Source organism: Antechinus flavipes, chromosome X (assembly GCF_016432865.1).
Source record: "Antechinus flavipes isolate AdamAnt ecotype Samford, QLD, Australia chromosome X, AdamAnt_v2, whole genome shotgun sequence".
In the NCBI taxonomy this organism is placed as follows: domain Eukaryota; kingdom Metazoa; phylum Chordata; class Mammalia; order Dasyuromorphia; family Dasyuridae; genus Antechinus; species Antechinus flavipes.
This window is the reverse complement of record NC_067404.1, coordinates 60,910,216-60,923,610: the sequence shown is the minus strand read 5'-3', so window position 1 is coordinate 60,923,610 and position 13,395 is coordinate 60,910,216. Positions and strand designations below refer to the sequence as shown.

Below are 13,395 nucleotides of genomic sequence, written 5' to 3'. Positions count from 1 at the left end.
CATGTTGGGAGCCTGGCTGAATGGGAAGATTTTGTGCCCTTTACGGTAATGGGGAAGTTAGAAAGAGGGGAAGGTTTAGAGGCAAAGACAGTGAATTTACTTTTACACATGTGTTTAAGGTGTGTATGGGACATTGATAGTTGGCAGCTGCTAGGAGACAGTGAGATGTGAGGCTAGAGGTCAGGAGGGAGGTTAGAGCTAGATTTGAGAATCATCTGTATAAAGCTGGACCTTGAATCCATGGGGGCTGATGAAGTCATCATGTGAGATGCATTGAGGGCGAAGCGAGCTTTGTGGGGCACCCATAGTTAGTGCGTATGACATGGATGAAAATCTAAGCAAAAGAGGCTGAGAAGGTGTTTTGTTTATATGTCGCTGATACACCATGAATATTTGTTGAAGTCGTTTTTCCCATAAAGATAAAAGGAGGGGTGTATTTTATTTTAGTAGTAGAAATTTGAAAGGTGAATGAAAAATTAAGTCCTTGGTATGCTGGGCACTGTAATTGAGACTTCCTCTGCAGATTTAGAAATAGGGTAAGAAACTATATGGAGTTCTTTGAGAAAAGCACATGATGGGATTATCTAACAAGGTACTTTATAGCCCTGTGATGGTAAAAATGGGTAGTTTACAGACTCTCCTCATAGTAAAATAAGATATATATGTAATGCAAGTCCATCAAAAATATTTCTTTTGATTTCTTCTGAACAGGAACAAGAATTTGTAAAAACTGTGGGAATCAAATATGAAATTGGACCACCTACACTTTGCTGCTTGAAGCTCGCATTTCTGGATCCCATCTCAGGCAAAATGACTGGAGAATCTTTTTCCATTAAGTAAGTAGCACACTCTGGTCATAGAATCTTATTTGTCTGATTCAGGAACAAGTTTTTTTTTTTTTTTTTTTAATCAGCTTGTCACTTGTGAGGTGAGTATTAAGAGAAATCCCCAAGGGACAATTCCTACTCTTGAGTACTGTCATGGATTAATGTAGAGGAACACAGGACATATTTATAGAAGTGTTTTTTTTCCCCCTACAAAGGTACCACGATATGCCAGATGTTATTGATTTCCTTGTTCTCCACCAGTTTTATAATGAAGCCAAAGAAAGGAACTGGCAGAATGGTAAGTTCTTACCACCTCTTATGGCCAATCTTTCAAGGTTAATAAGTGGGGATTTTCTTATTGTTGGTGAGTAACCAATCTCAGAAATGCATTTGTATTAGAGCAAAAGGATGTAGTATTAATGGTGAAGAAAGGTTATTAACTGCAAAATTGCATCAGCTTATCTCCATTGCTTTTCAGTTTGTTGATGAATTCGTTAAAGTGATTAGTGGATGGGATATTTGACATGAGATGTGTCTAGCACAGAATTTTGTTTCTGGCATTCGTAACAAAGGAAAGTTGAATGAAGACAAGGGTTTCTCTCTGTGACATAATTTCATAATACTTAACAGATAGTATACATATTCCCCATGGATCTAAATCAAATTTATGTTAACCTTTTGTAGACCTCTTTGTTTTAATTCTCTACATCTCATTGCTTAACGATTTAATAGCCAGAGGCCTGCACGATATACTCTCTGTTGTGTAAAGAATGACTTCTCTTAGGTCCAGGGATTCTTCTTACCAACCCAAATATTAACATTGATCTTGGTACACAGTCTCTGTAGTTTTGGTCTTCAATTTTGTCTGTTCTCAATCTTTCCAGCCTGAGTAATCTTAAGTAGAGATTCACACTACCTAAATTACAAGAATCTTCAAGTCATCTAATTCAGGACTTCTCTTAAACTTTTGGTATCATGGAAAATTTTGGCAAACTGATGGTGCTTATTGATTACTTTTAAGCTTCATTTAAAAAAATTAATATTTGAAAGAATTCCTTAATTTCCCATAGATTAGTGAAAATCAGGTTCTAATTCTTTTCCTAAGTTTATTGCCCCTTGGAAATGTTAAATGGAATGAGATGAATAGATCCCTCTTTAAGCCTTGATCTTATGTAACCCCTTCTTTTGCCAGATTAGTGAACTGGAAACCAAAAAAGTGGATGAATTTAGACTGTATTCACACAGTGGCTGAACTTTTTTGGGGATCATTTTATTAACTAGTTAGTCAATAAATATATCAAGCATCTGCTGTGTGCCAGGCACTGTGCTAAGCACTGTTTCTTTTCACTGGACCTTCTCTAATTTCCGGATGTGTTTTTTGAGTTGATATAATCAAAGCTTTCCTATTTATTCAGATTGAGATGCACCTTTGTTTTTCTGTAATCTGATTTGATGTTGATGTTAATCATACCCTGTATTTTACTGGCCTTTCTGAACAAAGGAGAATCTTGGGCCTTTTTTTCCTCTAACTTACTTTGTTTTTCTAAGTGTTCTGTCTGGTCACTTCAGATTTTTTGGCTTGGGTCAAAAACCAGTGATGCACCTTACCACATTGAAGATACTCCTTGTATAATTTCAATTCTGTCTTCTTGAAGTTTTTCTCAACCCTCTCTCTCTCTCTCTCTCTCTCTCTCCTTTTTTCTTTTTTATTATCCTTGAAATTTCACTATCCAGAAGGGTTGACTGCTTATCTGAAAACTGAATGATATAGTTCCCTGTGTTGTCTTCCATAGTCACTTGTACAACTTTTAAATCAGGCTTTCCCTACCCAGTTATCTTACTCTTTACAGAAGTGGCCATATATTTACCATGAATACTTTTCTATTCGTAAAATGATCCTATTCACCATTGGAACTTATGAGCCAGTTTCCTTTCCATGAATAGTTTTTTTTGCAAAATACTGGCATGAAACCAAATAATAGATTTTTGTGGGTTGGTTTGTTTTCGGTTCTATATAATTATGCCCACTTGATTTGCCCCTGTTCTCAAACTTTTTGTTTTATTTCTTAAAATAATGATTCTTGAATGAATATCAATCTGTCCATATGTATGAAAACAAATATACATATGTCTTTGTATATAATCAGCAACAGGCTGTATTGTTGCAAATAAATAAACATACATGCACGTGTTAATGCATCCATTTCAATAATCTTTTAATTTGGCTTAAAGATGCTAGTCGTTTTGTAATTTATGGCAATTGCATTCTGCTGGGAAGCTTTACGGTAGTTTACAGAATGATTGATAAGTCATTTTTACCACATGTGATAAGTTGTGTGTTATCAGTCACCTGCCAATGTGTACCTCTTCCACTATCAATGACCAAATAGGATTAGATGTTTTTTCACGAACATATTTTCCATCATTATTTTTGAACATGCCTTTTCATCTCTATAAGTGACATCTTAGTATATTCATCTTTCCCATGCCCCAAAGAAATCTAGTTTTAAGCAAAACCAAACAATAAAGGAACTACTTCTTGACAACGTAATCAGCATTCCATGCCTTCCTGTCCCAATGTAGAAGGAATATTTGTTTTTTCTACCTTTTTTAGCACCCCAAATTTTTCATTTAAATTAATGTCAGTTCCTGAACTTCTTTTCACCTTAAGTGTTAAATGAATTAACACCTCTCTTCCCAAATAAAATAGAATCCCCTTGTTCTTGGAGTAATCATTTCTTTTAGTTTAGTGGAAACCAAAGAGGACAGTGTTTAACTGTGGATAGAGTCAGGACAGGCTGAATTTATGTCTTCTCCCATATAATGTACTAGCTGTGTAATCCTGGAAAAGTCATTTAATCCTTCTGTTAGTTCTCCTGTCAACTTTTCTAATCCTATAAAAATTGCAGATGAATTACAGAGGAAATTTCTTCACTGGTAACTTTCTCTAGTGATGAACTCACAATCCACAGCCTTTTCCTCTTAAGCCCACCCCCAGTAAAGGAATTCTGATGTTATGGAAGTATCTGCAGTGTAATTTCAGAAGCACTAAATGAAAATCAGAAAGTTGCCTCTAACTTATAGTTGACTATATATATATATATATATATATATATATATAGTCTTGATTCCCTCCATAGTGCTATTCTCTTCCTCACATCTTAAACTTAGTTCCTTGAAGAAATTGCCAGCAAGTTCCTATTAAGAAAACATGCATTCTTACCCAGCATATCTAGAGTCTCATTCATATTTATCGAACTATAATTAATCAATCTGGTATTCTGAATTTCTGAGCCAGAGCAAAGTAGTAACAGGATGGTATTCATTCATCCCGTTAGGTTTAGGCACAGTGAAACATGATGCGATTTTAGGCAGTGTGACTTCGAAAGAAAAATACTCAGTAGTGAGCATAACTATTTTCTTTAATAGTAAGCAATAGATAGTTTTATGTTGAAAACCATACATTATTTCCAGTATTGTACATTTAAGAAAATAGAGAAAAATATAATACCTTTTGAAAAAATTCATAGAAATGAATTATAATTAGTTAAAAATTATTTTAAGATGCTGTGGTACTAGAAAAGTGTAAGATTCTGTTAATTTCAAAAATGACTTTGCTTAGAATCCTTACTTTTCTAGGTATATAGATTTTAGTTTGTTCAATAAGATGTATGAGTACCTTTTAAAAATTCTCTTTAATAAAAATTTTAGGTGACAGATTTCGCAGTATAATCGATGATGCATGGTGGTTTGGAACTGTGGAGAGTCAACAACCTTTCCAGCCAGAGTATCCTGACAGTTCTTTCCAGTGTTATAGTGTTCAGTAAGTTTGATTACAGTGATTAATGCCACAATATGTAAATCCATAAATCCATGGCTTTTATAAATCTCATTGGGTATTTTCTGTGTGAGAATATTAAGTCATTATTTAACCACTTCATGGTTGGCCCGTTGCATAAAACCAAACAAGGAAGTATAAATGGGATCTTATTTCTTTCTTCTTCATGTTTTTTTCTTGTCTGTTTTTATGTGTGTTATACAAGGATTCTCTTCTGAGACCATCTTGCTAAAATATGGCATCCTCTGATTTGATGTAATTGATTAAAGCATCAGGAAACGGTTCTGCATTTTATTTAATTTTGTACTTTGAGGATTCCTGATGAACACACTCTTCATCCTTAGATTTTTATATTGTTTTATTTCCGAGAAATCATTCAACAGAGCTTGATTTTAGGGGTTTACTCTTTACAGATTGGAAAAGACATTTCCTAACTTTTGGGTCCACACCTAAGGGCAACAGGGAACTGTTAAGTTATAGAATGAAGAAATTTACAGAATGGATCCCCTTCCCAAAGTTCTTTTTGACTCAGTATTAGATGTAAATTTGGGTTGAGAAGTTGAAGGTCACAGTCTGCCCATGTTTATTTCTTAAGTTTAATTATGTCTGGGCAAAATGTTCTCACAGAAGATTGCATTGTACTTTTTAAAATAGTACACAGAAAGTTCTCTCTTATGTTTGTCAAGATGAGTGCATGTGAATTTGATTTCTCTTTTTGCTTTTTTAATAGTTGGGACAATAACGAAAGAGAAAAGATGAGCCCCTGGGACATGGAACCAATTCCAGAAGGAAGTAAATATCCTTTTGAAAATTCATTCTTCTGAAACTATCATGGCATTCCCCAGAAATTTTAGTTAATTGTTTCTGATTTTTTTTTTCCCCCCAAGCTCCCTTCCCAGATGAAGTTGGTGCTGGTGTCCCTGTATCTCAGGAAGAACTGACTGCTTTGCTCTATAGGCCCCAAGAAGGAGAATGGGGGGCGCATTCTAGAGATGAGGAGTGTGAACGGATTATTCAGGGCATCGATCATCTTCTTACCCTGGGTATGATGGATTTAAAAGACTGAGTGAACTTATATATAATCTGATCTCACAGTTTGTCATATTCAGCTACACATTTCTCTTAGTAGGGAAGAAACAGATTTTTGTTTTAGTATCAGAGCTTTTCAATACCTGTCCAAAGTAATGACTGCTGTGCTTTTTCTGATGTTCTCAGGGGATTAATGGTAAAGGTAGGTCTGCCAGATCTCAGGTACTTTTGTCCTTCCCATTTAATTGTGACTGGCAATAAGGAGATAACTCCCCAGAGTTTTGCCCCCTGACAGTTTTCTTGTTCACTTGGGTTCGTTGGGAGAGACATTGGGTAAAGTTATTTCTTTTATTTGCAAGGTTTGCTTAATGTCATAAATTATATGACTAAAGAAACATGGAGTTTACTTATAAAATATCCACAGACTTCTTTGAAATATGACTTTAAAATCAAATTTTATAGTTTCCCATTTGATTTTTTTTAAAAAATGTGTTCTACCAAATTATTTAAATTTTCATTAGGAGGGGTAGATTTTATTCTTTCTAAGCTTAATGTTTTTGTAAATTGAAACTAGCTATACATTCATTGTTCTATGATATAAAAGTGTAGCTTATTCCCTCTCCTTATAAGCACTGATGAGAAATGGATCTCATTTGTTAATAAAAAAAAGTGTCATTCCGCATTTAACATTATCTTGTTTGATCTTGTAGATTTTGCTAGCCCTTTTGCTGTTCCCGTGGACCTTAGTGCCTATCCCTTGTATTGCACTGTAGTCGCTTATCCGACTGACCTCAACACAATTAGACGGAGACTTGAAAACCGGTTTTATAGGTTAGTTGAGTCCTTATAATCTTTGTTGAAAATGTAAAACATTGGTTGTGTGTTTTTCTTGGAGCTAGTTTGAACTAGTAATGTTTGCATTGTTATAGTGGGAAATGAGGAATTGTTCAAAATAACTCATCACAATTTTGTCTAGTAAATTTGGATCCCTAATTCACATAATTAAAAAAATAAAAAAAATTGTACATTAATCCAGCTTGATAAAAGTAACTACTAGAAGAACTTTTGTTAAAGTGTTCTTCCTTTTCTCCATTTTCTCTCATTCCCTTATAATCCTCTAAATCACTTCTTACCCAGAACATGCTAATTTCATTTTTATCTCAAGTTTTTGGTGTTCTGGTTCTACATCATCTCTTTTTTCCTCTTTTTCTGTGGGCATGTCAGTCGCGCACATCAGCTTGATCACCTTTCATGTGTTATGCAAAGTGTTACTTCAGATTTTTTTTTTTTAAATTTCTAGAATATCTGCATTAAGGCTTATGTACTTATCTTTGGCACCTGACAGATAAGTTTTCCTTTTTTCAGGAGAATATCAGCTTTGATGTGGGAGGTACGATACATTGAGCATAATGCCAGGACTTTTAATGAGCCAAACAGTCCTATAGTTAAAGCAGCCAAAGTTGTAACTGATGTTTTACTTCGCTTTATTGGGTAAGAGAATAATTTGATTTTTCATAGAGATAAACTTTTTTTAATTCTAAAAGTTGTCATGGGCCAAAATTTGATTTGATGCTGTGTTTTGCAGTGATCAGAGTTGTACTGATATTCTGTCCACGTATAACAAAGTTAAGGCAGAAGATTTTATAAGCACTGAGGAAGATGGGGACCAGGACTGTAGCAATGAGGTAAGAATGTAAGAAAAAGTGAATGACTGTGAATATTTAAAATGGTTGTGTTTTAATTGGCTGTGAGCAATTTGTTTGCTCAGCGTCTGCATCTGTTTAAAATGAAGAGTTCTCTTCCCTATCTTTTGTAGGGACATTCCAAATTGGCTATTGTTAAAGTATAGGTCACCTGTTATTTATTTAAGAGGTTTCAGTAATGAAGCATCAGTATTTCAGATTTTAAGGTTTTTAAAAGAAATCATTTAACGTTTCTTACTATTTATTTGGTAGAAGATCGATTAATTTAATTGAAATATGTATGAAGTTTTTTACTCTTTGGATGATATATGTTAGCTTAGTGTATTTTAAACTTAGTTTTGAGTTGATTCAAATTTTTTGCTTGATGAGATGTCTTCATTTGCCTTCATGAACATCATTTACAGTATTCTTGGCAAATATAGGAGGATGGAAAATGTAATTATGTATTGCTGTAGTGAGTTAGATTTTGTTCTTTAAATCAGGAAAACACAGAAAATCCCATATGGTTTTTTATTACCACGAATCACACAGATCATTATCCTTTTCATAATCTGGCATTTTGTTTTTCACCTAGCACTTGCCTCAGGGTTAGGATATAGCAACAGTTCTCTTCCAGCTAATGTGGCACCGAATGTAAGTCCTAAATTAATTAGAATGAATTCAACATTTGCATATCTATAAGGGATTTATGCTGGTTTCAGTTGATTCATGCCTTGGTTTTGAATTACTAGCATTTAGAAGGTTATTTCCATCCTCCTCGGGCATTTGACCCTCATTTTCAGGGCCTGCATGTATGTGCAGCCCTAAGTTATTTAAGCCTTTTTGTTTTTGTTACAGCTATGTTTCCTATAGTACAACCACAACTTATAGCACGCACTTCTCCACATTCATGTTTTGGTGTAGGGTTTTTTCCTTTTTTAATGAAAGTGAGTTTTTTAAAGCATTGAGATCAGTCACTAATTATGTGTATGTGTATCTGCATGCACGTATATGCAATATTGCAAACATTTTGCTTATTTGTTCTTTTTGACTAGCAAGCAATCAGTCCTAGTGATTGTCTCTGGCATTGCCACCCAGATTGAAGAGAAGAAAAGCTTTTTAGTACCTCCTGAAGCTTTCATTTTGTTGTTGTCACCAAGAAAGGAGCCCTCTGAGAAGTCTGAGGACTGTTTTGGCTATTTTTGATTTATAATTAATTATTCAAGTAGTTTTTAACATTGAGTATATAATGTTTTTCTTTTTTTAAATTCTAGGTGGTACAAGCGCCAGATGTAGATTCTGATGGTCCTGGAACATCCTCTGGAATAACAGTAAGTAAAGGAGCCTACTGCTGAGAAGAAAATACCTTTTCCAAGATTTTCCATACTAGTAAATTTATAACTTTCTTTAAGGTCCATTTTCGCTTGTAAAGCGGAGGGGATTCTTAAAAAGGATACTGTCAAGTGAAATTTGTATATCCCCACAATGGATTGATTCAGTAAGAAGAGTAAATGTTGTTCTAAGTGTTAGAATGGAAAACTTGAGTTGCCAGAATGGATGGGGCCCTTGCAAGTGTGCTTTTTTTTTTTTTTTTTTTAAACCTTTTGGAGATTCCAAAGGCTAAAATATTTATTAGGTTAGAATTTTCATGAAGTATATTCTTAAAGCAGTAAATGCACTTAACCTCCATTTTAAGAGGAGAACATTTTATTATAGTTAGACTTACTTAAGGTACCTATTTGAATATCAATTTTAAAAACAAGGGAAAACATTTTTTAAAGGAACATCATTTTTCAGAAAGTTTTTTTGAGTATCTAACATGTAGAAATAAATCCCTTTTACCTGCTCCAAACTTAGCTTTTAAATGTAGTTTCCCATAAAACTTGTAGGTAAGATGCCCACCCAAAACTTCCATTCAAGCAACTCCTGTTGAATGGGTAAAACAGTGTAAAGAACTTTTGAGCCTCATTTATGAACGTGAAGACTCTGAGCACTTTCGACAACCAGTCGATCAATTGTCTTACCCGGTAAGTGTGTGCTACATTCAGTGAGAACCAGAATTCATACTCGCTACATACAGGAAGTTTCGATTCAGCATTGCTAATGCCATTGACTTGTGGGATGCCTGTGCATGCTAAGTTTGAAAAATTATACTCTGTACTTTGAGACTCAACTCTTTTTGTGCTTCTTTTCTGTTTTTTATCTTGGTCATCTATTTTTCTTTTAAAGTTTTTTCCTTAATATATATATTTTTAATTACAGTAGAGTTTTGCACATTGTACACATTGAGTGCATAAGTGCACAAAATATTCCACTTTGACTTAACTCTTACTGGATCTTTTTACTTGGTGCAATCCCTAAAATAGTCAAGGAAATGATAACACTACTTTTTATTTTAGCAGGGAGAGACTATACAGGAAATGATCATTAGAATATATTTCTAATATTATTTTATTGGCTTTTTAAAAAGCAGTCTGATGCAGTCTTTGGACCCCTTTTCAGAATAATGTTTCTAAATGCATAAAAACATACGTAAGATTACGAAGGTAACCGCTTATTTTAAAATAGTTAAGGAAATGTTTCTAAATGCATAAAAACATATGTAAGGTTACAAAGGTAACCACTTATTTTAAAATAGTTAAGGAAATATTTTAAAGAGCAAATTCATGCCTCTCTCCTGGATCAGACCCAGCCTTGAATTCATCACTCCCAAGATGTCTTCCTCTATCAACATGTTTTTTGGGTTTTTTGGGTTTTTTTTTTTTTTTTTTTTGGTTTTTGGAAAAAAACACCTTAGTTCAGAGAAGGCATTTGCAAACAGCAATTGATAAATCTCATTCTTTGTTTTTTTGAAGGATAGAGAGGTTTTGTCTTTTTCTGGGATAATTTCAAAGAATAATGAAAAAGGGAAATTTCAGGATTATTTTTTAATACTAATATAGTATTCTTATTTGGAAACTCTTGCGTTATTGGCATTTAATATTTTTGTAATAGCATTCTGGGTACATAGTATGTGCTCTATGTTCTCCTAGGATAAGCAGCAGCAAGGAAGAAAAATGCTGAAATCCATTGTAGCATTTGCATCAAAAGAATCTCTTCTCCCTATGGTACAGGCTCAGTACCTACTTAAAAAACCAACTTAAAAAAATTGATTTTTATTCCCCATATTACAGTGAACTTTTTTTCTAATTTGACAAAAGTGTCCAACAGCTTTTCTGTCCTTTTTCTTTCTTTGCCATTTAAACAAAATTGCACAGAAAAGGTTACAAGCCATTTATGTAATGGATTTCTACTTTCAAGTTTCTCTTGTCCATTTCCACAAGGCATTTGTTTGTTGAGAGGCGCTAAGGTCAGACTGATCGAGCATTTACCTGCTCAACACCTTCCTTGATAAGCTCTGCATTATGGTTTTCAGTTATCACGTTTTGACATTTGGTTTTTGGACTGAATTGATTATCTAAAAAGCCATTCCGAATAGATATTAGCTTTTTAGAAAATGACTTAAACAAACAGAAGTTGCTTCTGGGTTCTTTGAGTCCCTCATTTGAAGAAAATGAGGAATTTTTTTTTTTTCCTAAAGAGGAATTTTTAAAAATTTCTGTTATTTGATTTCTTTTCAGAGAATATGCTGGTTTTATTGTCTCATAATTCTGCATGGATAGAGAGAAATTTCATTTTGAGACTTTATCACTAAAGGTTTTTTACTTTAACCCTTTGTTGGCATATAGGTCTAGTTATTTATACTAGAAGGAGAGTTCAAGGTGAAACAATTAGAGAATATTTTCTTTAAAAACATTCCAATCAAATTCTGAACCATTGTGATAACCCTATACACAGGAGGAGTTTGTGATGAGAGTCTAGATTCCTGAAAATATTTAGTTCTGTCACTCCATTCTAGAGAAGAGTAATCCTTTTTGTGGTTGGGAAAGGGCTGGGATGGTTGTCAAGAGAACCTTTTTCTGCACTGGAGACTGTTCAGGGCTAGAGCAAAGGAAATTAAACTTTTTTAAGGATTGATCTTCTCTATTGAATCCTTGCATAGCCATGTGCTTTTGCAGAATGGAAATAGGGCTAAGGTCCCTTCTTAGCTTATTTTCACTTCTAGGGGTTTTAGTCGCATCAGACATCCCTACTTTGTGATATAGTTGTTTTGATTTTGAAAGGTTGGGAAGTCTAGGGTGGTTTGGGTGGTACTTTCTAAAGCATAATGGAGCTTATAGAGTTACTCGTTATACTAAGCAAACCTCTCTCTTGTATATTGTTGAACACTGTTGCCAAGATTTAGATATGATAACATACATTAATACTTTTAGGATTATCAAGATATTATAGACACTCCTATGGACTTCAGCACTGTGAAAGAAACTTTGGAAGCAGGAAACTATGCCAGTCCTTTGGAATTTTATAAGGATGTTCGCCTAATATTCACCAACTCAAAAGCTTATACTCCTAATAAAAAGTCAAGGGTATGAGTATTCTTCATGGAATAATTATTTTAACCATTTTGTAAAAAAAAAAGATTCCTTGAACCTCATTTAGGCAACCAGTCATTTGTATTAAACAGTTATCTTTGATCACTTTTTTAAAGTTAAAAAAGGTGCTACTATGAATATACTAGTTTAGTGTCTTGAAATATCTCTACTAAAACCTGGGTTTAATAATAAGCATGCATGTTACACACCAAGGTACTTTTGTTATATAAGCAATACTGAATTAACTTGTCTTCCTTTCACTTGCCTCCTATTCATGTTTGCATATTTACCTCAGGCTATCAGAGAAAGGTCAAGACAATAGTAAGTAGTAAGTGAAAAATTAGGCCAGTGTTAATTTTTTGATAAATATTGTTTGCGAGAAAGGTGGTTGGTATTGTGGAGATGGCATAAGTAAAATATTTTTATGATCTGTAGATTGTTTTATCCTCATTTCCATAGTTGGGTATGAAACACTCTTTGGAACTTTTAACATTTTAATTGCATTCAGTATTTCCCGATACCCTGTCTGAGCAAAATAGGCAATTTATATATAGTCTCCACTGCTACCACATTTACATTGAGTCAATTCTCAACAATGGTTTTTCTCACCAAATAGTCATATGTAAATGAGTTCTACTGTAGTTAATTCATCATTTGGGTGAGTGAAATTTCAGGACTGTTGAATATAAGTTTTGTTTGGAATGATGATACAGATGTTTCTATGCATTTTCGTACTCTATTTTTTAATAGAACTAAGTTATGTTTCCTGGTTTCAGATCTACAGCATGACTCTTCGCTTATCTGCCTTATTTGAAAATCATATTAAAAATATAATCTCTGATTATAAATCTACCATCCAGTGTCAGAAGAGGAAACAGCCCCCGTACAGAAAACGGATCCGAAGCAGCAGTAGTTCACCAAATAGTAGCAGAGCATCGAGGTAATTGTACTCTTGTTTTTTCCATTTCATTAATGACCCCTTTTATACTTAGAACAAACTCTCCAATAATTTTGCTGTCCTTCGCTCCTTCTTTGCCCAGCTTTTTATTGTCTTTTCCTCCACGTGTTTACTGTAGGGTTTTTTCCTCTTATGTGCTATCACCATCATCGTCAGTCATCAAATTATATCATTATTATTAACATCATCGTCGTTTTGGAAGTCGTTTCTTTAAAATAGTAGTTTGAGGGATAAAAGGACCATTGTTTTGTAATGGTTCCCAGTGTTTGGTCTGTTTAGTTAGCAGATAACTGACCTGGGAATTATGAGACCTGGAATGTCCATTGAACTCTTATCAATGTGTGATCATGAGCAAATCATTGATCATGCATTTTTCATTCTATCTCACTGATTTATTGTGATAATTAAATAGATCATCTCTATAAAAACACTGAGTTTAAAATGAACAATAAGCCCAAAGTGGGAGGGGAATGATGCATTAGAAGTGTTTATAGTGCAGTGCAAAAGAAGCCTGGGTAGACCACAGGCCTGTAATATTCAGTAAGAATTTAACACGAAATTATAGTTATTTCTTTGCTCATCCTTAGGG

The 13,395-nt window shown here is 34.0% G+C and overlaps 1 protein-coding gene across 1 annotated transcript in view; it reads left to right on the top strand.

The window, feature by feature from the left end:
* Nucleotides 1-13,395, top strand: part of BRWD3 (bromodomain and WD repeat domain containing 3) — a 115,412-nt gene that overhangs the window by 82,094 nt on the left and 19,923 nt on the right. The window contains exons 22-33 of the mRNA XM_051967762.1: nt 712-836; nt 1,043-1,125; nt 4,539-4,650; nt 5,396-5,457; nt 5,553-5,708; nt 6,405-6,525; nt 7,060-7,185; nt 7,280-7,368; nt 8,661-8,707; nt 9,266-9,403; nt 11,690-11,842; nt 12,625-12,788. Coding sequence (XP_051823722.1) covers nt 712-836; nt 1,043-1,125; nt 4,539-4,650; nt 5,396-5,457; nt 5,553-5,708; nt 6,405-6,525; nt 7,060-7,185; nt 7,280-7,368; nt 8,661-8,707; nt 9,266-9,403; nt 11,690-11,842; nt 12,625-12,788 — 1,376 coding nt within the window. The remainder of the gene's footprint in view (nt 1-711; nt 837-1,042; nt 1,126-4,538; nt 4,651-5,395; nt 5,458-5,552; nt 5,709-6,404; nt 6,526-7,059; nt 7,186-7,279; nt 7,369-8,660; nt 8,708-9,265; nt 9,404-11,689; nt 11,843-12,624; nt 12,789-13,395) is intronic.